Source organism: Pelophylax lessonae, assembly GCF_965119305.1.
Source record: "Pelophylax lessonae genome assembly, chromosome: 8".
In the NCBI taxonomy this organism is placed as follows: Eukaryota; Metazoa; Chordata; class Amphibia; order Anura; family Ranidae; genus Pelophylax; species Pelophylax lessonae.
The window spans coordinates 225,319,092-225,344,827 of record NC_138775.1 but is presented as its reverse complement, the minus strand read 5'-3'; the positions used below and the strand labels follow the sequence as shown (position 1 = coordinate 225,344,827).

General features: G+C 42.4%; 1 protein-coding gene across 1 annotated transcript in view; it reads right to left on the bottom strand.

The window, feature by feature from the left end:
* Positions 1–25,736, bottom strand: part of LAMC1 (laminin subunit gamma 1) — a 208,627-nt gene that overhangs the window by 64,464 nt on the left and 118,427 nt on the right. The window contains exons 2-3 of the mRNA XM_082266581.1: positions 10,068–10,372; positions 4,416–4,546 (exon numbers count right to left, since the gene is read on the bottom strand). Of these exons, the coding sequence (XP_082122707.1) occupies positions 4,416–4,546; positions 10,068–10,372 (436 nt within the window). The remainder of the gene's footprint in view (positions 1–4,415; positions 4,547–10,067; positions 10,373–25,736) is intronic.

The following is a 25,736-nucleotide window of genomic DNA, read 5'->3' as shown; positions in this document are numbered from 1 at the left end:
CAATGGATCAAAGTTCTTGGCCTGCAGTAAGTAAGGAATGTTGATTTCTGATTGGATGACATGGGTTACGGACTGCATTTGCATACCCTTAAAGTGACCCCATTGTCAATCAGTGCACCAGTGATGGCAAGCAAGGATTGCATGTCTTAACATGTGCACTCTAATACCTTGTATAGTGAATCAGCAGTCAAAAAGCCGATATACAAATGGGATTTACAGGAACTAAAGTTGAGTTTTGACCCGACTCCCTTCATATAGCTTCATGTCTGACTTCTAGTTAAAATGCCCATATATCCTACTTCTGGCTGGGTGTATTTATTATTATATATCTATGGTATAAGTAATATAGATTATTACTTTCACTGTTTTGCAGTATAAATGAACCCCTATAGTAGCAATTATCTGCTCTTTTTGTACTATAAAGGGCTAATTTTAGTTTTTTTAATCCCATTATGGCAGGTGATACAAATAAAAGCATGCTGCTGCCCGTACACACGATACGAAAATCGGAAGGGAAATGTCATCCGACGAACGATCTGCCGATTTTCGGATTGTTAGTATAGTGCTTTCGACAGCCGATTACGAATTTTTGGGTGACAAACTGGATGTGCAGGGTATAAAATTTTTATCGTACGTCAACACAACATCCGATTTTCATTTAATTAGCACAGTTTCCGTCCGAAAAAAACGTAAGAGCAAGACTAGGCATGCTCAGCAAAGAAAACACATACAAAACAATTCAACACATGACATCACTTCTGAAGTAGAATTCTGTCGTACGGGAAAATTCGTATGAAAGTAACCTCTTCACTTTCCACGAGACTAGCATGCCACAAAAAAACGGACGACAGATCGGTCGATAATCTGATCGTGTGTACGAAGCTTAAGGCTTGGTTCACACCTTTGCCATTTTTGGTGCTTTTTACAGAAACACACTACAGTTCATTTAACCTGGTTTACTATGGGACACGTTCACATCTATGCTTTTTTCACCAGCTGCGTAATTGGAAAGGGTCAAGACTTTTTCCAACACAAAACGGTCCTTTTTTTGCTTTTCAATAGATTTCAATGGAGAAGCTGCAGAAAAGCATGTAGTGCGTATTTGCCACGATTTGCCGTTTAATCTGCCCAACAAAAAAATAGCCATTAAAAAAAAAAAAAAAAGCATTAAAAGTGCAAAAACTGAAAACACAGCAAAATCGTGTGCACAAAAACGCACAGCAAAAAGCACTGCAGAAACTAATCAGACGTAAACTGCACAGGGGTGAACTGAGCCTTATGCTGGCCATACACGTATCGATTTTCGGACGAGAATATTCATACGAAAAATCTTTGTACATTCGCCGAATAAAAGAATGTTTGAAAATTTCACTTGCTTTTAACATTCAGTTTTAAAATGAATGTAATTTCTGAACGAAAACCACAAACACTGTCTGGAAATTCCTTTGACCAAGAAGTTTTCTATTCTGCTCTTTCAAATTTACCCGTCACTGGTCAAAAACGAACGTTGATTTGACCCCACTAACGATTAGAAAATTGAACGAAGGTTCTTAAAATGAAAATTTTTATGAAGGAAGACATTGTTTTTGTATGGCCAGCATAAGTGACAGCAGGCGCAGGCTGCCTTTATCAAGCCACCTGACTAATATATTATGTATGGCAGTCTCCCTTGTCATACAGTTCTGACTTTTATTTTTAAATAAAAAATGTGATCTCCGAGTCTGAGATTTACCAGATTCAACCTCTAACAGTATATACAGTATATCTCTTCTGTCTGTTATTCCCAGAGTGGATTAGCGATTTTGCTCCCTAACCATATAGTTGGTTATTTATCGTTACCACTGCATAGAGATATTTAAGAATACATTTTTTTTTTTTTAACTTTACATATTAAAGCGGAGTTCCACCTAAAAATGGAACTTCCGTTTTAAGGCCTCCTGACATGCCACAGTTGGCATGTCATTTTATTGGGGGGGGGGGGGAGCAGGTACCTAGATTTGACAGGTACCCTCTCCCACTTCTGCTCGGGCGGCTTGAGTAGAAGTTCTCCTCCCTTCCTGCAATCTTCTGGGACATGTCAGAGGTCCCAGAAGATTGCCTGTCCACTCCGGACTCGCAGCGCGGCTCGCTCATGCGCAGTGCGCACCCAGCTGTGAAGCCACCACAAGCTGCCACAGCCGGGTGCCCATACTAGAGATGCATCGCTGGATCATGGGACAAGTGAGTGTTTATTAAAAGTCAGCAGCTACACTTTTTGTAGCAGCTGACTTTAAATAAACGCAAAATCGGGTGAAACTCCGCTTTAGCTAAATTATACATTTAACCTTTTTTATGGTTATTAATTGATCAAAACAATCGGTCAACTAATTGATTATGAAAATAATCGTTATTTGCAGCCCTACTCCAAAGTCGCCCCGGCTTTGGAGTGCAACTTTAGATGGGTGAAACTTAGATACAACTTTGGCTTTGACCAATGATAATGGACAGCTATTGCACAACTGTTGCAATGCAAAAAATTCAAGTAAGTCTTTAATGCAACTTTTGAGGGTTAACATTGAAGTCTATGGCCCTCAAGTCGGACCAAAGTAGTGCGTGAACTACTTTAAAGTCGCTGCAACTTTAAGAAGCACATATTTAATTGGTTATCATTGGAAAACATTGGGAATGACTTGCCAAGCAACTTTGATGTCCAAAGTCGCACAAGTGTGTATGGAGTCTAACACCATTTTCGGCCGATCTGTTTCGGCTACCGAAATTTCGGTGCATCGCTAAAGCGAATGTGTAGTAGAGCTGCACAATTATTCGTTAAGAAAAACAATCTTGAGCCTCCAATGTTTACCAACATTTCTCAGCGCTAGGAGAGAACTATAAACCAAGTATCATTTAGTTCTTTTAGATCAATGGGATAAACTTCAGTCTGTAATTGTGGTCAGTTTACCACTTAAAGACTAAGCTTTTTTCTGACACTTGTTGCTTACAAGTTAAAATTAGTATTTTTTTGCTACAAAATTACTCAGAACCTCCAAACATTAGATATATTTTTTTTAAAAGAGACCCTAAGGGCTCTTTCACACGGCCGCTCCGCTTGTCCGCAAATCATCCTATTTTTTTGCGGATGATTTGCGGACATAATGTAAGTCAATGGCATTGCGGATGTCAGCGGAATACCATCCGCTGACATCCGATTTTCTTCCTTTCAGTTCTGTTCCGTTTTTTGGAACGGAACAGAACCCTATTTTTCCTCCGTGTAAAAAACGGAAAGGAAGGAAAATCGGATGTCAGCGGTGACATTACATTATGTCCGCATATCATCCGCAAACGGATGGGATGATATGCGAACACACGGAACGGAAATGTCATCCGCTCCGTGAAAAAAAAAAAAAGTCCCGCAGCGGAGCTTTCACACGGAGCGGCCGTGTGAAAGAGCCCTAAGGAATAAAATGGCGGTCATTCCAACATTTTATGTCACACTGTATTTGCGCAGCAGTCTTTCAATGCAATTTTTTTGAAAAATATACACTTTAATGAATTAAAAAAAAAAATAAAAACAAACAGTAAATCATCCAGATAAATTATCCAGAATCATGCAGTTCTAATGTGTAGATTTAAACTTCTGCTGTTCACAACATAAACTATTATTGCTTTTCATAGCAGTAAAGTAGGCCAAAGACAGGTCGTTTTTTTTTTTTTTTCCCCATTCAGCCCAGGGCGCAGAATAAAAAAACTGATTCCTTCACCCACGCAAATGAGGCGGATGGAGATGGAGCAATCACTGGGGCATTGTAGTCTGAAAGCAGAACCTGCTGCTGTCAGAATACACTAATCAATGGCTGCACTAATTGACATAAGTTTTCTAGCTTATCTCTTTAACAGAAAAGATTGGCTTCTGTTGAGGAAGGATAGCATCACAATGATCAAAATTTGTCTGGTCTCTGTTCAACCACCCAAATTTAAATCCATCTAGGGCCAGCTTTGGTCAGCCGGGAGTAGAGCAGGCTCAAACAACATTATAATAAATATACAGTATTAACAAAAATATCTATTTTTCACAAACACTATACATACACAAACCGACTTCTGAGTAGGTCACAAACTCTAAATATTTCTAACAGGAGAAAAGAAGAAAAACTTTACGTCTGATCACAATATATTTTTATTGTGTACTACAGTCTAGTTGGCCAGGTCACGCTGCCTGTAAATGGCAATGGAATGAATGCAGGCGTTCCAGATGAAGGAAGTGAGGTCAGCTTCCACAAGAGAAGTTCATGCTGCTTCTAGACAACTTGTCCTGCAAAAGTATTGTGACCACCCACATCATTCTACACAAAGCAACCCAACCCAGGTCCAAAATAACCGAGTGAAAGAGAAGACTATGAATGCAAGCATAGGCATCCAGTATGTGCTTTGTTGCTTACCTGCCTCCTACAGCAAAGTCAGAGATGGCATAGTAATAGGATTTCAGCACCTTGGGATCACTGAACACCTCATCTCCAAACGTATTGAGCCTGTTCAGAGTTACACGGATGTCTGTGGCTGTTACCCAATCCTGCACACACAAAAGATTAAACAGCAGTGAGGTCTCATCAGTTATGGTTATGTTGGTGGACATACAAAAATCAATGTGGTAGATGTATTAAATGTTTTGTAAGGGGACATAATTCTAGAGATTTACATTATTCAGGTTTATTAAAGAGGTTGTAAACCCCGGAAGAAAAAAAAAAAAAAAAAACCTGTAGACAATGGCATAACGAGCTAGTATGCATCGCATACCAGCTCAATATGAAATACTTACCTTCGAACTAAGCTCTTCCAGCGGCGCCCGCTCTCCACTGAGATGGCTGACATCTAGGGCTGAAACAACTAATCGATTAATCGACAACTAATCGATTATGAAAATGGTTGTCAACTATTTTCATAATTGATTAATCAGTCAGCCGATTAGTTGTTCTGCATACAGAATGCATTATTTGTTTACATATCAGAAAATACAGTGCAACGCACATACAGCTCAGTACACCGTCCACACATGTATGTAGATGGCAGAGAACCAGTGAATGCGTGAGGAGCAATGCCTCATGGGAAATGTAGTCCTGGGCAAGAGAAGGAACCAAGTGATTCTAAAGGCAGAGGTTTTTTTACCTTGCTATAGGGACACTCTATACAGTACTATACTTTGCTGCTTCCTATAGGGGCACTTTGAAGGCAGGAGGGGCCAGAAGTGCCATGGGGTGGGGGGCAGAAGGAGAGAATCAGTGCAGGTTCGTGGGCTCCGGCGCTGTGAGTGGCTGCAGCCGTGATGACGTCACTCCTTCACATGCACACGGGAGCGGTCGTTTACAGCACGGGCTCTGAAAGTTCGACACTGTAAACCGGACCTTCTATGCGCATGCGCCGATGACGTCACTGGCTGGCATGCATTCTGAATATCTCCTAAACTGTGCAAGTTTAGGAGACATTCACAGTGCCTACAGGTAAGCCTTATTATAGGCTTACCTGTGGGTACAAGTGGTGTAACATAGATTACAACCACTTTAAAGTGGTTGTAAACCTCAGATATGAAATATGAACAAAGCATATCCCTCTATAGTGTGTACCTGTCTTAATCCAGAGCACTAAGGCTTATTTCTGTCTGCTGCCTCTGCTATCAGCATGAATCACTTTGACAAGTTTTCTGACCAAGAGAAAGAAAAGTGACAGGGGAGGGACCTCCAGCTGATCGACAGCTTTGAGCTGTGTGGAGGGGGTGTCTCTCTTCCCTCCAATCATCTCTCAGAGCTCTGCTCACTGATGTAGCTTCAGCACTCTGTCCCTTACTTTTCAGAGATCCAGTGTACATTCTGCACTTTAAATGGATGTAGGGGAAAGACATATTTAGATAAACAGGTACAACTTGTCTGTGTATTACCTGAGTCTAGTCACTTTACTGGGTATGTGTAAGGGTTTATAACAAGTTTAAGTAAGGCAGTACAAGTGCCCAAAAATGACTGAAAATCAGTACCCAAAACAACCAGATTTCAGTTTACTAATTGGTTGCTATGGGTTACTGTACATTGCTTTTGAAGCAAACCAATAAACTTGCTATGTACACTGTAGAGCTGTCCATAAGCCTGCATCTTACCTGTGAGTCCTAAAAATTGGGGAAATCTAAAATGCAACAAGCTTCTGTGGCTGGCAACCCCCACCTATATTTATGCATTGGTTGGTGAGGCCGCCATCATAATAATGGACCCATAGAGAGGAAGAACAAGTGAGCTGAGATGGTGATCACAGGAGTCAGTTGCTATTTGCAGTGCACCACTGGAATCGGGGCTCTACGAACGGATGACCGAGGATCAAGCCAGACGTGCAAGCAACTGAAGGAGCCTGTTCTAAAATGTAAGCAGCACTTTAAGAAAAAACTATTTCTATTGAAAACTGAATAGAAATCACCGGAGTTTTAACCACTTAAGGACCAAGCTTATTTCTGACACGTTATTTACAAGATAAAATCAGTATTTTTTGCTAGAAAATTATTTCAAACCCCCAAACATTACACACATATATATATATATATATATATATATATATATATATATATATATATATATATATATATATATATATTTATTTCTTTTTTTTTTTTAGGAAAGACTCTGGAGAATAAAATGGAGGTTGTTGCAATATTCTTTGTAAAGACTTGAATATATATTTGTATTACAATTTAAAACAGCTTATTGATATTCATTATTTTTACTCTGTATTTCCAAGGCTGTTTTTTTTTTTTTTTTTATTATTGTGAACATGTGACCAGCAGTAGAGGACTAGAAGCTCATTCTGCTTATGTTCCCCTGCAGACAGGCTGGGAAAGCTCTGGGTTATGTGACAGCTTATAACAATCTGGAAAAAGGTAGTTCAATTTTTATTTTTTTTTTTATGTTTACAGTGCCATCAACCACATACAGAATTAGAATGGACAGTGTAAATTAAACAGTGGGTGTTTAGTGTCACTTTAAAGCAAAACTATAGGCAAAACTTAATTTTTATTTTGGAGAGCAAGGGAGGGTTATAACACCGGTCAGGATTTTTCCCGCCATTTGTGTCCCATTGCAGGGATTTCCTTTCACTTCCTATCCCAAAGCCAAACCGAAAATAAGTGCAGGGATGCCGCGCCTGCACCGGAAGTGACGAGCGGGGCCGGTGCGGGGCATTCTGGGACTCAGACGTCGCAGAAGAGGACGCAGAAGAGGACGCGCTGGCTTCAGCTGCCCACACCTGAGATGGCAGCACTGGAGAAGACATTTTAAAGGTAAGTATTTTTTCTAAAAAGGCAAGTACGACCCGGGACAGTACAGAGCCTATCCATTGTGGAAAGTACTAGCCCTGACTGTCCCAGGTATTTTTATCTAAATTTCACCCCCGAGGCCGGAACTCCGCTTTAAGGGAATTCATTGGGGACCTCCAGGTCACCAGAACTAATGTCCCTATTGGAAGATTACTGTTACTTTTCTGGGGACAACCCAAAAAGGTGAGGTTTTCTTTTACTTTCACTTTAAATAATGGTAAACAGGACAAATAGAGAGAGAATCTCCTAACAGGGGCACAGACAGAAAAAAAAACTGAAAGGTGTTCTAATTCCTCTACACTCTATCCAAAACTAGGGAAAAAAAGTTTTGCCTTTAGTTATACTTTAAAGTGTTACTAAACGCAGGAGCCTGCAGTCACTATATCTGGTCTCCCACAGTACACAAAACATGGAAATTTAACTATTTAAGTAAATATAAACTGCTAAATATCTTTTCTCAACAGTATTTAGCAGTCTTGTGACTTCTATTAGTGTCTGGTAAAGCTTGTAGGAGACGTTTTCATTATACACTGACTGTCCTATAGGCTGCAGGACCCCTGACCCCCCTGTCGGAACAACGCGTATAAGCCCTTTGCTGAGCACATCCAGCCTTCCAAGAAAAAAAAAAAAAAAAAACTTTAGCAATATACACAAAACTGAGCATGTGCAGTGATTCTAAAGGCTCCGTTATATCAGGAGATGGACTGGGGACAGTGGAAGAAGGGGAGGATCAGGGAAGGGATCAAACAGCCTTTTTACACAATGCAGAGGATTAAACCCTTAGGTTCCACAGTGAGTATAACAAGCATGCTTTACTGCATATACACACTGATTTTACTGTTGTGGGTTAAGGCCCCTTTCACACTATTGCAACGCAATTTTGCCGCGATTTCGCGGCGCGATTTTTGCCGCGATTTTGAAAGCATGGGCAAGGCTATATGCCTCAAAATGCATTAAAATCGTGGCAAAGTAGTGCAGGAACTACTTTGAAGTCGGTGCGACTTCAAAACGCACTGATATGAATGGGGCTCATTGAAAATAATGGAAAACGACTTGTCATGCGATTTTGCGGTCCAAAATCGCGGGACAAGTCGCACTAGTGTGAATGGGGCCTTAGTAACACTGTTTTTAATTCACCCTCTGATCTCTCATGTACCAGCAAACTACTTGAGAAAGTTGCATATGTCCTTGAACAGTCTCTCATCATGGTACAGCAAGAGTAAGCAATCCAAAACAAGCCAGAAAGGAGACCTTCACACAAATGTCCAACAGAGAACACAGTATATAAAGCATGAGTGCTCAACCTGCGGCCATCCAGCTGTTGTGAAACTACAAGTCCCATCATACCTCTGCCTGTGGGAGACATGCTTGTAGGTGTCAGTGGCTTGCAATGTCTCAAGGGACTTTTCGCAACAGCTGGAGGGTTACAGGTTGAACACCCATGCAATAAAGACTTAAATCAGTTTCAAGACATATCTTGCAAAAAAAGAAGTCAAAGAAATCCACAGTAGGTTGAGAAAACCATACATTGTTCTAACAAACAAACATTTTAAATATTTTAGCAGTCTGTTCTGTGACTGTATAGTCGTGGCCTAATGTTTTGAGAAAGACACAAATATTCATTTTCGCAAAGTCTGCTGCTTCAGTGTTTTTAGAACTTTTTGTCAGATGTTATACTGAAGTAGAATTACAAGCATTTCATAAGAATCAAAGGCTTTTATTGACAACTACATTTAGGGTTATGCAGAGTCCAAGTCAATATTGGCAGTGTTGACCCTCTTTTTTTCAAGACCTCTGCGAATCGCCCTGGCATGCCGTCAGTAAACTTCTGGGCCACATCTTGACGGTTGCAGCCCATTCTTCCATAATCAATGTTTGGAGTTTTTCAGAATTTGTGGGGCTTTTTTGTTAACCAGCCTCTTGAGGATTGACCACAAGTTCTCAGTGGGATTAAGGTCTGGGGGAGTCTGCTGACCATGGACTCAACATTTCGATGTTTTGTTCCCCAAGCCACTTGGTTATCACTTTTGCCTTTAGGGCAAGGTGCTCCATCATGCTAGAAAATGCATTGTTCGTCACCAAACTGTTCTTGGATGGTTAGGTGAAGTTGCTCTCAGAGGATGTTTTTGTACCATTCTTTATTCATGGCTGTTTTCTTAGGCAAAATTATGAGCCCACGCCCTTGGCTGAGCAGCAACCCCACACATGAATGGTCTCCGGATGCTATACTGTTGGCATGACACAGGACTCACATTTCCTTCTCTAGAAAAGGCTTTTTTTCCAGATGCCCTAAACAATCAGAAAGGGAATTCATCAGAGAAAATGACTTTACCCCAGTCTTCAGCAGTCCAATCCCTATACCTTTTGCAGAATATCAGTCTGTTCCTGATGTTTTTCCCGGAGAGAAGCGGCTTCTTTGCTGCCCTTCTTGACGCCAGGCCATCCTCAAAAAATCTTTGCTTCAAATTGCCACCATAAAAACTGAGGCAGCAGACTTTGTGAAAATTAGTATTTGTGCCACTCAAAACAAATGATGTAAAATAAAAGCTATATTCAGCCAGGTCACATACCTGGATTGAAAACCACCAAGCAAAATTGCATTCCTATTCATTAGAACATTTAAAAAACGCCAACATGAGAACTTCATTCTTAAGACACTTTTTTGTTTTACATGCAAACTCTAATTTATTCCCTTCACTTGTCATAGTGTGCCTAACAAAAAAAGAATTAAAACCGGGTCACATACCTGCAATACAGGGCTGTTATCAAAGTTGTAAGCACTCGGTCGGCCCTCTAGAGTAGAGAAAGCCACGTTGCCTCCAGTCAGTGGTGAAATGTCGCTGAATTCGTCAGTGCATTGAGCCTGCTGTTCATCTTCTCCGGTACGAATGAAGCCTCGGTTGATTTTTTGGTAGGTGTTCTCGCAGGATCCGCTGTAATACTGGTAGGGAATCCAAGGGCCATCTTCTCGCGTCCTCTTGTATAAAGCAAAGCTCTCCGGCCGGCTTGTATGAAACTTCAGACGCACATAGGTGATATCAAAGGCCTTTCCTAAACAAAGAAGCATAGGATATTTAGTGCCTTCATGAAGGATTTAAATACAAATTGTACTTTAACAAAATCCATACAGTTTTCACAGAAAGTTGCTCCTAACTCTGCACCATGGTGACCAAAAAGCAATCTTTTCAAATAACAGTTCATCAGAGGACACTTGGCCACAAACCTTAAAGTTACCCCCCTCAACAGACCCCAACAGTTAACTCTTACCTGAACCCTGTGACTTCCAGGAATATAAAAAATAAAAAAATCACCTTTGAAGAGGTGCTCCCCTTGTACTGCAAATGTTAAATGCTTGTTGGATCCAGGGGAAACATAGAAAACAACTATAATTACCTTATTCCGCAAACCTGCAGGCTTACTCCTAGCTGCATGCCCGTCCACCAAAGCCACTTCTCTATGCCACTCTGCCGGTCACAGGCACTTTGACATCTTGTACAATGCAGGACCAGCAGTCCTAAATTGTAGGATGGATGCAGAGGGCCCGACCAGAACCTCAAGCCACATAGAGAGAAGAGCGTCAGCACCCTCTATTTCCCATGATAAGGGGGCTACTGGTTATTAGGAAGGCATTGATTTGCATTAACATACCAGATGGCTTATCTGAGTTTAAATCGCACATGATTGTAAAAAGTCTCAAAATTTACCATTTTTTGACAAACAATTTTTCCAAGCAGTAACGAGGAATCACCATGGGTATGAATGGAACACAGCTATGCCAACCTTTATACAGCCAATTATGAAAAAAACCTTTGCACACAGCAATATTGTTTTTAAAGCAAGTTCGAATATGGTGGCGGTACTTTGATAATGTTATCTTTACATGGCAGGACCCCCAAGATTGACTTCTACAATTTATAGAATAATTTGCATATGGGGCCTTTCACATTGGCGGACTCCACCAGAGGATCTGCCTGTTCAGCGGGGGATCTCTCAGCTGATCTCTGATCAGAGCAGGCGGATGACCAGTCCGTGTCTGCTCCGCTGATGCAGAGTGGACACAGCCTGCTTTTCTCTATGGGTGGTCAGATGTAAACGGACCACCTGTTTGTTTACATCCATCTGTCATCCAATCCAATATGTCAGACAGATGAAGAATGGATCCCCATCAGTTTTTAGCAGATCAGATAGGAACTTGTATCACAAACCAATCGATTGCAGTACTTATCTGCATAATGACCGTTTCCATCATAGTCTCACAATGGATTTGTCGTAAAGCCAGACACTGGACACTGATACTTCGATCTGCCAACGCTGCTTTTTGGAGCCAAGCTAATGTTATTCTTGAGAATTTTGTAAAATGGGGGTTCCCCCATGAGTTAGAGATCTCTCTCAAGAGAGTTTATTCTCTGATCAACCATACTTTTTCAGACTCAACAGACAACTCTCCAAAGAAATTCCTGTAGCTTTGTTTTTTTTTTTTCCAGACTCCACAAATACAATGGATTATTAGGAAACACTGGAATGTACTCTTGAGTGACAAAAACTTGAGGAAATGTTAAGGAAGTCTCCCATTTTGGCACTTCAAACGTTGACATAGCATTGGAAATAAACCTATCCATGCTGAATTTCTAAGTGAATCTACTTCAAATAATGGTACAAATTGGCTGACAAGTTATCGTACTTCACAGTGCATTGCAGTCCTTGCAGTCATTGTGCTCAGTGCAGCTTTGTCCTTACACATCCACATACTGGCAAAACATTTCTGATTCAAACATCTGCTGTTTTAGCAAAAACAATTTGATGAAATGCCCTTGTGGCTTAGGGTAAGTGGAAAAAAATAGTAGAGAAATTACACTTTACCACTGCAATTAAGCTGAGGCCAGATGAGATTGTACATATGCTGTAGCTGCAATGCTTAGCGACAAAAACTATATAGCATGTAGGCATTGTTGCCGCCAAATGCAACCAAATTAAGTGAATTAGGCCATGCTGCAACTGCCCTGTAAATGCAAGCAATGCACATTGTTGCGGCATGTAAGTGCAGGCTCTTTAGGGTTAAAACAAGCTGGGGAGGGGGGCCTCATTGTCCTCCAGCCACATGTCAGTTGCCATCTAAACAGCAACCCACTGTAGATAGCTTCGCAGAGGGGCACTAAGGCCTGCCACAAGTGTGAACGAGCTCTAAAAAGAGTCAGCCCACAACAGGACATTTTTAGCAGATATACCTGCATTATTTCTGTATTTACAGATTCTTTAGAGGGAAAAACCCTACACTTTTTTTTTTTTTATAATTTTTCCATGACATAGGCTTTAAAGTTACAGGAAGCAACTTTGACCTAATGCTAACTTAATGCTTCCTAAAAATTGGATTACTTGGCATCAAAAGTGTGATGCACCAATAACGACAACAAAAAAGTTTTGGTGGAGGAACTGTATATTGTCCTGTTTCATTCAATTCATTAGAATTTATATTCAATAAAGGAATTCATAGGATTTTTAAGTGATGTGGGGGAAAAAAAAAAAGGGGGGGGGGGATTTTTTGTACTGTTTCTCTGAGTTCATCTATGGACACAGCGCTCCATAAATCATAAATACTGGGGTTATATTGCCTTCTCCAGGAGTAGGACTAGGCAGAACAAAAAACACCTGGCTACTCCCATGGGCAGTCCTCAGCTTGCTATATAACCCCCCTCTCTAAGCTAGGTATTCAGTTTAATGGCAAGCAGTATTAGAAGTATCAGAACTCCAAAGAGGGCAGGGTGCTGTGTCCGATGATGAACTCAGAGAAATGGATTTTACGGTAAGTACAAAAATCCCATTTTCTCTTTCGTTCATTGACAGACACAGTGCTCCATAAATCATAACTACTGGGACGTCCAAAAGCAGTGCCAAAAGGAAAATGAGGGGTGGGGAAAATAACCCAAGACTAAACATAAGAGCCCTTAACCAGGACACAGGAGCATTTACGGGGTCATAGGAGCTCAGTCTGAAAAACAAAAGGTTAAAGAAAAAACACCCCTCAAGAGGGAACAGCACTTAAACAGAAGCCTGCAATACTTTGCGGCCAAAAGAAGCATCTGCAGATGCCAAAGTACCTACCTTATATCATTTTGAGAAGGTATGCACCAACGACCAAGTGGCCGCCTTGCAAACTTGCGACATTGATGCCTGATGACAGAAGGCCCAAGAAGCACTCAGCGCCCGAGTATAATGCTCTGTGACAGGGAAAGGTGGAACCTGACCTTTAAAGCTTTTTAACTTTTACCTACAGGTAAGCCTATAATAAGGCTTACCGGTAGGTAAAATTAATATCTCCTAAACCTGCACGGTTTAGGAGATATTCGCCCTGCATGCAGCAGCTGACATCAGCGGCGCATGCATTTTGAAGGTCGGGCGGACCTTCAGAGCTCCTTGCCAGAAAGTGAACTCTCGCGCGCATGTGCAGGAGTGGCGTCATCGCGGCCCTGACCACTCAGCGCAGGTGCCGCCGAACCCAGAAGAGACGCCGAGGGAAGATGTCAGCTACCTCAGCGGTGTCCGGGGCAACCCTGTCGGGGCTTTGTTCTAATGTAAGTATTTCATAATGAGCTAGTATGCGATGCAAGAAATGTACGCTTTCCGCGTACAATGGCATATCTTGCTGGAAGAGGACTTCCTCGCCTTCATCATAGTAGTGATCACTGATCCAGACAGACCTCTATCCCTCAGTACCTGGCTTTCAATAGCTAGGACATTAAAACTAGTGACTGAAGCAGGATGGTAGATAAGCCCATGGGACAACTGATCTCCTCGAAAGGAAGCCCCCAAAGGACGTTTATGGTCACCAGACTGATTGGAAGATCCTCACTCTGGATTCCTCACAGGAACTGCGGAAGAAGCCTGAGCCGAGGATACTGTCCAAAGCTGTAGCCCATGGACCAACTGGTCCACTCAATAAAAATAAGCACCCCCCAAGCCCTGGCGTAAAAATCTTGGACCATTCAGTTAGGGTCTGAGACACCAGGGCTGAGGCAAAGTCTGGCCGCAATGTCGAACCAGCCATAGAAAACATGCTGCGTGCCACAGCCTCTGGTTTCCTGTCAGCCGGGTCCTTAAAGGACGGGGACTCCTCTACTGGGATCATGTTAGCTTTGTTCAACCTGGAAACAGGATTGTCCACCACTGGTGGACTAGTACACTTTTTTAAAGGGACTCCTACAGCAAAACTTTTGGGGACCACAAAGGGTAATATTGGCTGTTCCCATTCCTTATAGGGAAACCTGTCAAAATAAGGCACATAAGGAAACACCTTTGGAGTATGAGGTTACTTATGCTTACCAAACAACACAGCCACATCTGTGGCTACATCAGCTGTATCCTCCATTTTTAAAGTCCCACACACTGCAGTGATAAGTGCGTCTACCAGCACTTTTTAATTCGCTGCTGCGACCATGGAAGAATCATCCTCATTATCGGATGGATCTGGGGGTGATCAGATGAGACAGACTGAGCAGGGAAAGGCAGGGGACGCTTCCTCCTGGGCCTTTGCCCACACCCAACTTCCACCCGGGACACTAAGGACTGCAGGACCACCGTCCGTGCAATCATGGGAAGCTGGGGTTCCGAGGGACCTGCCATCCCCTTGAGGGGGGTCAGTGGGGGGAGATGTGACCCTGAGGCTCCATAAGGAAAGGAAGACCTTGCAGTAAAAAAATTATCTTTTGGCACCACTAAAGGATCCCCCCAAGGTTCAGGGTACCTATCATCAGATAACAGGGACCCTCAAGAACTCACGCTACCGATCAGAGGAGCACCAAGAATTCGGACCCAGCATCACCATGGACGCCATCCCAGATCATATGTCCCGTGTACAGGAAGAGGAAACTGAGGAGGAAGAGGAGGAGCTTCAGCATCCCCATATGGCTTCAGCTGTCTCCAGCGTCTCCCAGACTAAGGGAAAATGGCCAACGTGACATCATCGGGCTACACAAACATGGCCACCAGCTGGAGACCAGCCAGATCTTTCCTGAAGGTAGGACACATGCTAGAGTAGACTCCGCTGCACTCAGGGGGACCACTGGATTTAGATTATCTAGCCCGTAGCCCAGCACATCAGTTGATTGTAGATCACCCAAGAGAATAAAACAAAAAGGAAGGAGAAAAAAAATTTGCTAGGACCAGAGATTCCAGCCAGGATATACCAAGATGAGGACGGCCCATGTGCATAGCCAGGTGTTTTTTGTAACTGACTAGTCCTACTCCTGGAGGAGGAAATATAACCCAGTAGTTTACGATTTATGAATCATGATTTATATTGTGTCCGTCGATGAACGAAAGAGAAAAACAGGTCTACTTCAGGTCTGGGTAACTAGCAGAAGGCTTGGTCATCTTCCAGGAACACCAGTGGCTATACTTTTACAATAGCATTGAGTAGTATCAGTAGTAGCTAGCTTCAATGGGAAATTAGGATCTGAGAGCCCCAGCAACTAAGGGTATCTCTCAGCTGGAGTCGCTGACAGATAGAGGACAGAAGGTGATTCAGCTCATCGGCATCCATCCATAACCAAAATATCACTCTTGGAGCAGACAGTGCCATTACAAGCATGTTTTAAAACCATGCTATAAAATACAATTGGCAGTTTATGGATCTAAAATCATTCAAAGCCAGTTGTGTAACGTACTTCAAGCCAGATGATATTTAGCGTAATGAATAACACTCAAAAGAGCGGAAGAGGGATGTTAGAATGAGACAAACACCTTCCTGCACATGAAAAACAGGAGTTTGAGAAAATGAGGCAAGCAGGAAAAATGCATATGAAAGACACATGAAATAAAAAGGCAGGAGGGGGAACAAATGAAAGATGAGAGATTCAGACAGGGTGTCATTGAGAAAGGCATCTCCCACCCCCCACGCAATTATTTCTAAGAACATCTGGAGCAACTGTCCAGCACGAAGGTTCCCAGGGTGATGTGCACAGCTGCTAACCAGCTGTTTCATCGCTGGAAGAGGGAATACACAAACACAGTAAGGGTGCCAACCCTTGCTGCAATATTTGCTCTGTCCTTTTAGGCAGGCAGAATCATTCCACAATGCAATCTGATAAGAGTGACAGAAAGGAATTAAAGACATTCTGCTCAGTCACAGGGTTAATTATACACAAGGGAGGATGTGTGCGTGTATACTCGTGGAGGACACGATTTTTAGGAATGAAGTACAGTGGCTTAAGCTGGCCATAGAGGAGTCAAGTTTTTTCGTTCAACCTACCGGTTGAGCAAGAAAATTTGACCCGATTCTCCCATCCTCACCATTCAAAGTGGATGGGGGAATCCTCCATGCTGTGTTATCGTATTCCGACAGTGGGGAGGCTTCCCTACCGTCAGAACACACAGATCAGAGATGTGACGATGGACACAACAAAATTGAAGGTAAATCTCCCCCAGCTGGGGAGCTTAATCTTCAAATACTGGTATCCAGTGTTGTAAGAGATCATTTTATAATGTTGCATTAATCAAGCAAATCATCAATCAAGCTTGCCCCTAAAGGTCTTAATGGCCTTACACAAAGGCCGGATATTAGGTGGCACTGGCCATTTCGATAGAAACCGGCCGACATTCGGCCTGTGTATACCGCAGCTGGTCCAACATAAGCTGACTTCTGTCAAAGGGGCATGATTGAAAAAGATCAGCATTGGAGCAGCGCTCTCAACCAATGGTTGAGAAAACTGACCGGTGGGGGGCGTCCCCCTGTCAGGACACAATAGCTCAGTTGATAGATTGCTGCACTAACATTTGTTAGTACAGCGGCTCCTCCTGAACTCTGTTTTTTTTTTTCCCCCATTTAGCCTGCTGGGTTTCAGGAAAAAAGCTAATAGTGTGTACTAGGCTTTAGGTGGTCTTAAAGTTTATGCAATACTGCACAACTGCACAGGCTGTCAGTGGCAGAAATTCAAGCCTAGATGGAGAAGTGTCCCATTTTTTGCTCATTGTCCATCTTTCAAAGAACTGAGAAACGCAAACAGTAGCAAATTGTATTCAATTCTTAACTATTCTGGTAAAAAATAATACTGTGGAAAGTTCTGCATGCCTTTAAACAACAACTCTTATACCAATTGTAGAACTCTAATATTTGTTTACTTAGTTAATGGACTCCAATGCATTTTCTCCCCACAGGTATCCAGTCACATCCCCCCACGGCTTTATCAAACACAGATGGTTACAGGAAACGCATTCTCTGGGTCAGGATATGCATAATTTCTAAACAAAATTCCATGCACTCCACAGAGCCGAGGGGGAGAGATGGAGGGGAACAGGTGCAGAGATCCAGGGAGAGACTCAGGAGATGGAGACTGTGTGGGAAAATGTACACCGTGAAGAGATTACTATACAGCACACCCATCTTTATGGACATGCCATTTAATAGTAAAGAATGCCATGACAGAGTCTTTGGGGCTCTTCGCTCAGTGTCATATGTATGGAGATCTCATTCAACAGATAGAATATTTAATTTCAGTTCATATCACTACAAATATTCACCACACTTTCCTCTTTGTCTTTAAAGTAAACCCCAAGCTTTATACATCAACATGAAGGCGTCTTTTTAAATGGCTGAGGCCATAGATTGAGGATTATGCCAGCTGAATTGCATCTAGGATATCTGGTCTACAATATATTACCATAACATTGGAAATATTTCTTGTGTGTTATAAAAAAATGGCCCGTTAAGAAAGGAAAGTGGCCATTCATGAATTTCTTTTAAAGATGCCAAGCTGTTTCTGGATAAAATGTTTTCAATGTTATGGGTCAGAAACCATCTTAGCTACTTAAGTTGCAACTCCCAAGTATGCATCAGATCAGGAACTCCAAATGTAATGGCGCTTTTCCACTGCATGGAACCGAACGGTTCGGCTCGCTTTTGTGCTTTTCCACTGCATGGTACCGCATGGTATGGTGTAGGAACAGTTTGGTACGGTACAGCGGCGCTTTTCCACTGCATGGAACAGAACGGTGCGGCTCTCAAAAACAGTACCACCTCGATTGTGGTTCCAAGAGGTACCATACACGATACCATATCCCACAATCCTTTGCATGCAGTCACTACTAGCCACTGATTGGTCAGAGAATCCCACCCACCCCGTTGTTATCCCACCCACTTAACTTTAGTACTACTTTAGTGGAAAAGCAAACCATACCGTACCGTACCGAACCGTTCCAACACCGTACCATGCGGTACCAGCAGTGGAAAAGCAAGCAGGGCCAAGTAGAGCCGAGCCGGTACTTGCATTTGAAAAGTGCCATAATAAACCCAGGAAAGTCTGCATGACAACCAGACAACTAGCACTTGGAGAACAAGAAATTTCCCCAGAGTGGGGTTTTAAAAACTCATCTCCTTGCTAGAGATATGATTGGACAACAGTGGAGAGGGCGTGGTTGTAGATCACACTCCGCAATATCAGAGTCTAGTAAGATGGGACAAAGGGCTTCATCCACTTTGTCACCTGGGGGGCAGGCACACCAATTAAAATCTATTGAGCACTGAGACATCCAATTTGTGTTTTCCTATTCCAGAATGTACCTGGTACAAAGCCTTTGCTATATGTTCATAGGGTTTTCTGTGTTTAGGAAGGCTCAAACACCATAAGCGTAACAACCGAAAAAAGAGAAATTCTAATTTAGCCAGATATGACAGATATCAGATGCCGCACACCCGCCTTTTGTATAGGTTTTCCAAAATGGCAAAGTTCTCTTAAAAGGGAAAGAAAAAATTCTGACGTAAATGTGCTAAGCAAAGCAATCATCATTTCCAAACAAATATGTAAAGTATGCCCAGAGCTTCTAGGGCTGCCTTGCTACTGAATGTGATGGATACAACCAATGGCCAATAACTAGGTTTAAGTAGTAGATCAGGGCCCAAGCATTCAAGCTTATATCATATTTTCCTAATTGGGTGCTCCAGATCTTCGGGTTTTTGCTGCACTATAGAAATACAATATCTGCTGTACAATCCCATAAGGTGTTTATCAGGCCACAGGTCAACCTAAACAATCATCTGTACATTTTTCAACAAGCAGGGGCCTCACTAACCATAAATCTTTGGAGAGAGCTGGTGGACCCATGTTTGGCGGGACATGTTTCAATGATTCCTATCCTGTGGTTTTAGATATGTTCTACTGTCTGGAATTAGAAGTGTTAATCTGGTTAACCATGCCCACGCTGGTGAATTTTCATTGGACTACATTTTCTGGCTGCATGATGTCCCTGCTATCCGTGGTCCTACCAGTTATTGCCTTCAGTAAACATTGGCGTGGTCACTCCCACATCTGCTGGTAGGGGGATCGGCCCTCTAGGTATTACCCTTTGGTGGGCTTATTGTCACCTAACCAGGGAACTGTAAGCCTCCACACCTCCTGATGAAGTGGCTGATGCCCGTGAAGCATTTAGAAATTTGTGATACTGGCACTGTTCCCCATGTATTCGACAACTTGCAGGGTGAATTATCTACTATAATTATTGTCTACCAGTTGTTATTTCATATATGCATGGTTATAAAAGGAACAATATCCTAGGATGGGAGCTTTTTTTAGGCTTATGGTTCATAGGTTTTTAATGACATATGCAATAAAATTAAGTTTTTATCAATTTTGTAATTGTTGTTTTGTGAAGTCATTAGGGGTCCAGAGAAAGACCACTTCCTTGTTGAAATCCACTTCTTTGCATATGATCTGGATGTGGTACCCCTGATTACATATATATTTTTTGGGCCACTACTGACATTGATTTATTTTACATTTTTAACTTGTCAAAAGGGACACCTCTGCCTCAGCTATTTTTTATATTAAAACAAATGTGTGAGCTGGCTTTAAAGCAAACCGGTCATAAAACTAAAACAATTGAACCTACCAACTGACCTGTGATAGGTGCCAGCTAGGGCTTAAAAAGGAGACAATTACATTAAAAGAAAAAAAATTTTGTAAACCGCACAGCTGAAACCAGCTTACAATATGGCCAATTTAACATACTGTATATTACTACGATTTTCCAGTACAAGAATCTAATGCAACCATGACTAAACTGCAGATGGTTACATCTGCTGCACCCTCATAGCCAGGCATGCCGGTGTTACGTGAGAATTACCTACCCGTGAGAAAAACCTACCCTCGTCACTTCCGGTTCACGGCAGTGTGTGTAACGCGAGCGGTTACATTAAAACAGCTTTGCTGCAATATGAGTCATCTCCGCTCCTGTCCCTTTCACTTCCCTGATCTGGGCTAGTAAATATAAAAGCGGTGGCGGCGGGTGTATGAAAAAGATAAATCACGGAGCCGAGAGCCGCTTTTATATTTACTAGCCAAGATCAGGGTAGTGACAGGGACAGGAGCGGAGATGACTCATATTGCAGCACAGCTGTTTTAATGTAACCGCCGCGTGGGTAGGTTTTTTTCACGGACACCGTGATCGTTTCATACTAGTGCACATGCGCACTAATCAGCTCCTCAGCTGTTCCATTACGTATCCCGGGCTGTGAGCATGCGCACTGCTTCGCTGCTCAGCTGTTCCTGGCAGGAAGTGACGAGGGTAGGTTTTTCTCACGGGGTAGGTAATTCTCACGGAACACCTGCATTATTACCTATATCTCTCTCTTGCATTTATGTCACTAGCAAGTTGTATCATGTACCATGCAAACCTAACTACAGCCCTCTATTATTATACAGGATTTATATAGCGCCAACAGTCTGTGCAGCACTTTACAACATGAGGGTAGGCATTACAGTTAATACAATTCAATACAGGAGGAATCAGAAGGCCCTGCTTGTTGGAGCTTACAAACTAAAAAAGAGGGGAATGCTGGCAGAAAAATAAATTACATATGGAGATTGGAATTAGTAAAAAATAGCATTACGTTAAATACTGATGGTGAACAATGTGATAAAAGGCCTGCGGTGTACAGCAAGCATACCAGGAAAAAGTCGCAGCAGTCATATTATGCTGGTTGTCTCGGCTGGACGGTCTGCGTAGACATAGCTGACACCTCATTAGGAGACACTTGTCTCAGAATTTGCTATTTGCGGACTCTGACAGCAGCCGGCTCCTCACATCTACGTCATGGGCTTCATACTCCTATTCCATCTATTTTTTGAAGCTTACATTGGATCACTTGTAAAGTGACAGGCTGAGGCCACCAGCAATAGAAGAGCATATTTTTCATCCACTGGCTGCAGCAACAAGAAAACCTGCAAATGTCAATTTATTCCTGGCCCAGAAGATCCAAATGTTAATATACAGGTCTATCCAAGCATCATCTGCTTAATCTAGACATATACAGAGGTCTGTGTTTATAGGCTAGGCAAATGAGGTCAATAAGGCTTCCTTCCGTACATACCACAATTAAAAACATTTGTAAAATAAAGTGCTTAAGTAGGATATGTATACATTTGTGTAATCCTAGACTACACTATTATATTAAAGAACTATGTCCCATGTGTAGCCACATGACACACATAGCAAAGGTTGTGTGTATACAGAAATTGCTTTTCTGCTGCTGATGCTGTAAATAATTTAATATGGCTGCACCTGCATGAATTTATGGTTATACTATAACAAGTCAGAGAGAAGAATTTTATTTGATTGCATCTTGGTATTGATCTACTCCCATCTTCAAGTGTTCTTTTCTTCGTTACATTTTTCCTTTACCTCAAGTCAAAACCTTTATAGGCTTAACATATCAAAGGGCCTGTTCACCCAAAAGTGATATTTTTAGTAGAACCTGGTGAGCAGTTATCTCCTGGCTTCTTATACATCCCAGATTCTCCAACACTGACTTGCTCTTGCCCATAATTCCAGACACTTGTTGCTGCCCATCTGGGAGTTTTGGGTGCTTTCAACCCCCTTTGCATACTCCAGCTTTTCCTGTTGCATTTTCCATTCTACAACAAATCCAGCAGGGAGAGGGGGTCCATCTTATAATGGTCACAGCACAGCAGGTGTGCCAACCTAGAAACTGAAGACCAAATATCCCACAAATTCAAGATTTCACTTATTTTAACCAAGTAATTTTCACGTGGTTTAACGTTCCAACAACTACCAAAAGCTGAAGATATTTTGGATGGCCTGTCCCCTTAAGGCAGCAGTCCCCTAACTAAAGCCTGTTGGCCGGTTACAATAATTGAACCCAGCAACGAAAAACCATTGCATGCATAATTCCTCCAACTTTAAACTAAAGATAGGGCCTCCCACTGACACCAACAGGGCACTACATTCCTCCCAACGACAGGGCACTAGATTCCTCCCACGACACCCAACGATAGGGCACTACATTCCTCCCACGACACCCAACGATAGGGCAATACATTCCTCCCACGACACCCAACGATAGGGCACTACATTCCTCCCACGACACCCAACGATAGGGCACTACATTCCTCCCACGACACCCAACGATAGGGCACTACATTCCTCCCACGACACCCAACGATAGGGCACTACATTCCTCCCACGACACCCAACGATAGGGCACTACATTCCTCCCACGACACCCAACGATAGGGCACTACATTCCTCCCACGACACCCAACGATAGGGCACTACATTCCTCCCACGACACCAACGATGGGGCACTACATTCCTCCCACGACACCAACGATGGGGCACTACATTCCTCCCACGACACCAACGATGGGGCACTACATTCTTCCCACGACACCAACGATAGGGCACTACATTCTTCCCACGACACCAACGATAGGGCACTACATTCATCCCACGACACCAACGATAGGGCACTACATTCATCCCACGACACCAACGATAGGGCACTACATTCATCCCACGACACCAACGATAGGGCACTACATTCATCCCACGACACCAACGATAGGGCACTACATTCCTCTAGCGGACATCAATGAGATGGCACTTTATTCTTCCCACTGACATCAGTGAGAGACCACTACATTCCTCCCATTGACATCAATGACAGGGCATTATAATCCTCACCCTGATGGCATTGATAAGGTACTATATTCTTCACACTGACATCAGACATCAATGATAGGGCACTGCATTCTTTCCACTGACACAAATGAGAGGGTACAACAATCCTCCAACACCAATCATGGGACATCCTTCCTTACCTCACCACTGACCCTGGGGGCATTTATTACTCCTACTGGCCACTAAGGCTGGCCTGCAAACAATATACCAGGCAGCGAACTGACCATTTGTGTACAAAGTTTATTTGCTTTAAACAGACCTAAAACTTTTAAAATAGGTGTTTATAGGAATATGATGGCCATTGCAAGTTCTTTTTAGTACCCCTAGTCAAAGCATAGGATACTGGGATGTTATGTCATACGTGAAAGCATCATCAGTCCTTCATGCCCTTATTACAACTCTGAACAGATGTTGCCCCAGAGGTGGATGAAATCCCCCTCCATTATACTGCAAATCAGGGAGAAGTGACCTGTACTGGTGGATGACTTAAGGGCTGCTCAGTAGGCAGGCATCTGGGTACAAGCAAAGTGAACATATTTACAATTCACGGTAATCCCATTATATTAAAAGTTAATTGCATAAAGTCTTAAGAACTTTAAGCAAGTCATTTTTATAGATCCTTTGGTTTTACATACATAACACCAGTGTTTGTCCACCTTGTTTCAGTCAAGGCACCCTTTAACATTATGCAAAAATCTTGAGGCACCCCATTCTAAAATATAAAAAATAAACAAATAATTTTACATAATACAGTAGCATCGAAACACATAGTACAGCCAAAAAAAGAGGCAATTTATTTTTACAAAGCAGATACACCTTTTCACACTGGTGCTGACTAGTATTCCAGAGTTTCTCTTCCTCAGATTCTCTCGCTCATTCAGCTAATGCGACCCCAGTGATGACGGAGAGGGGCAAACAAGGACGTGCTCAGGTGCCCAACATTCTCATCATCCATGACATCATCAGTTGTTAGAATGCCAACAGATCCCCTGCACGCTCTTCAAGATTGTTATGGTGTAAAATTAAAACCGGTCCTTTGTGTAACAAAAAAAAAAAAGCAGGTTTGATCCACTTGTTGGCTTGTTGCCAATTTCTAGTGGCATCTCAGGGTACCACGGCAATCTGGTTGAAAAAGGCTGCATTAAACAACCTGCTTTTTAAAAATACTCAAACTGCACAGAAGTCTGCAACATGTTGGAAAAGAAAACGAGCGCCTCACAGTTACCAATCAGATTACAGCTGTCTTGATCTGTAGTTCAGAACACAAAATGACAATCATGTGTCACAGTGAGCTATGGTCAATAGGTACAAAATCTGTGTTCAGGCAACTTTGTTTTATTGGAGCCCACACCACTATCCTATAGTGATCCAAGCAATGCTTATCCTCTACTGCAGAAGTCTCATAAGACACTCTCATGTAGGAGAATTATTCATTTTCTGGACTGCATATCTGATAATAGAGCATTCATGGGAGGTGAACAGGGCATGGTTTGAAAGAAGGTTGCTGTTCAAATACAAACTAAATGAAAAATTGTTCTATTACAAATACAGCCTGAACAGAACAACATGACCTAAGCCTTGCATCTGACTTTGGCAAGCCCTGGTCGTCATTATAGAATCCAGATATTCAGAAAACAAACAAAAAACAAAACCTTCCTAGATCAAAAGTACATTTCTAGATTAATGGTTGTCCAGCATCTTCCAATGTATCTGAATAGTCACACAGCCATACCAGACTTTACCAAAAGGTGGTGCTTCAGATGCACTCGAAGTAAAAGGTCCACATAAATCCGGATACGTTTGATGAAAAATTTACAATGATCAGGTCTTAAACAAAAAAAACATTTTGATGCTGTATAATAAAACAAAGCAAGTTAAAGCAGAACTCCAGAATTTTGTCCAGAGATGCACAGAAAGGCTATACTTACCTGATCCTTCAATCCTCTGTAAAACAGCGCTTCCAGCCATCTTCACGTCCAGAGATGGTCTATGGGCGAGATGATGTCAGGAACAGTCCATGAACAAGACAACTAGTAGGGGCGGCAGGAGCAGCAAGGACCGATCTTGCGCTCCGAGGATCAGCAGATCAGGTAATTTTATCTCCACTCTCCTCACCCCTCGACAAAAACCAGCAGGTAACCCACGCAGTGCAGGCACAGCCCCACTGCATGGGAAAGAAAAAAATATTTCCTGGAATTCAACTAAAAAAAGCAATCCAGCACACTTCAACTGTGAATAAAGCCAGTCATAGAGGTTTCAAATCTCAGCCGGTTCAGCAGGGACAGGCAGAGATTCAAACCATCTATGGGCAGGATGATCCACCAATCAATTTGGGTACAACCAGCATGTCAGGATTTTATTAGGGATGCACCGATCTGGCTTTTTTGGAGCCGATACCGATATCTGGCGAGGTGAAATCGCCGATACCGATACGGAACCGATCCGGAGC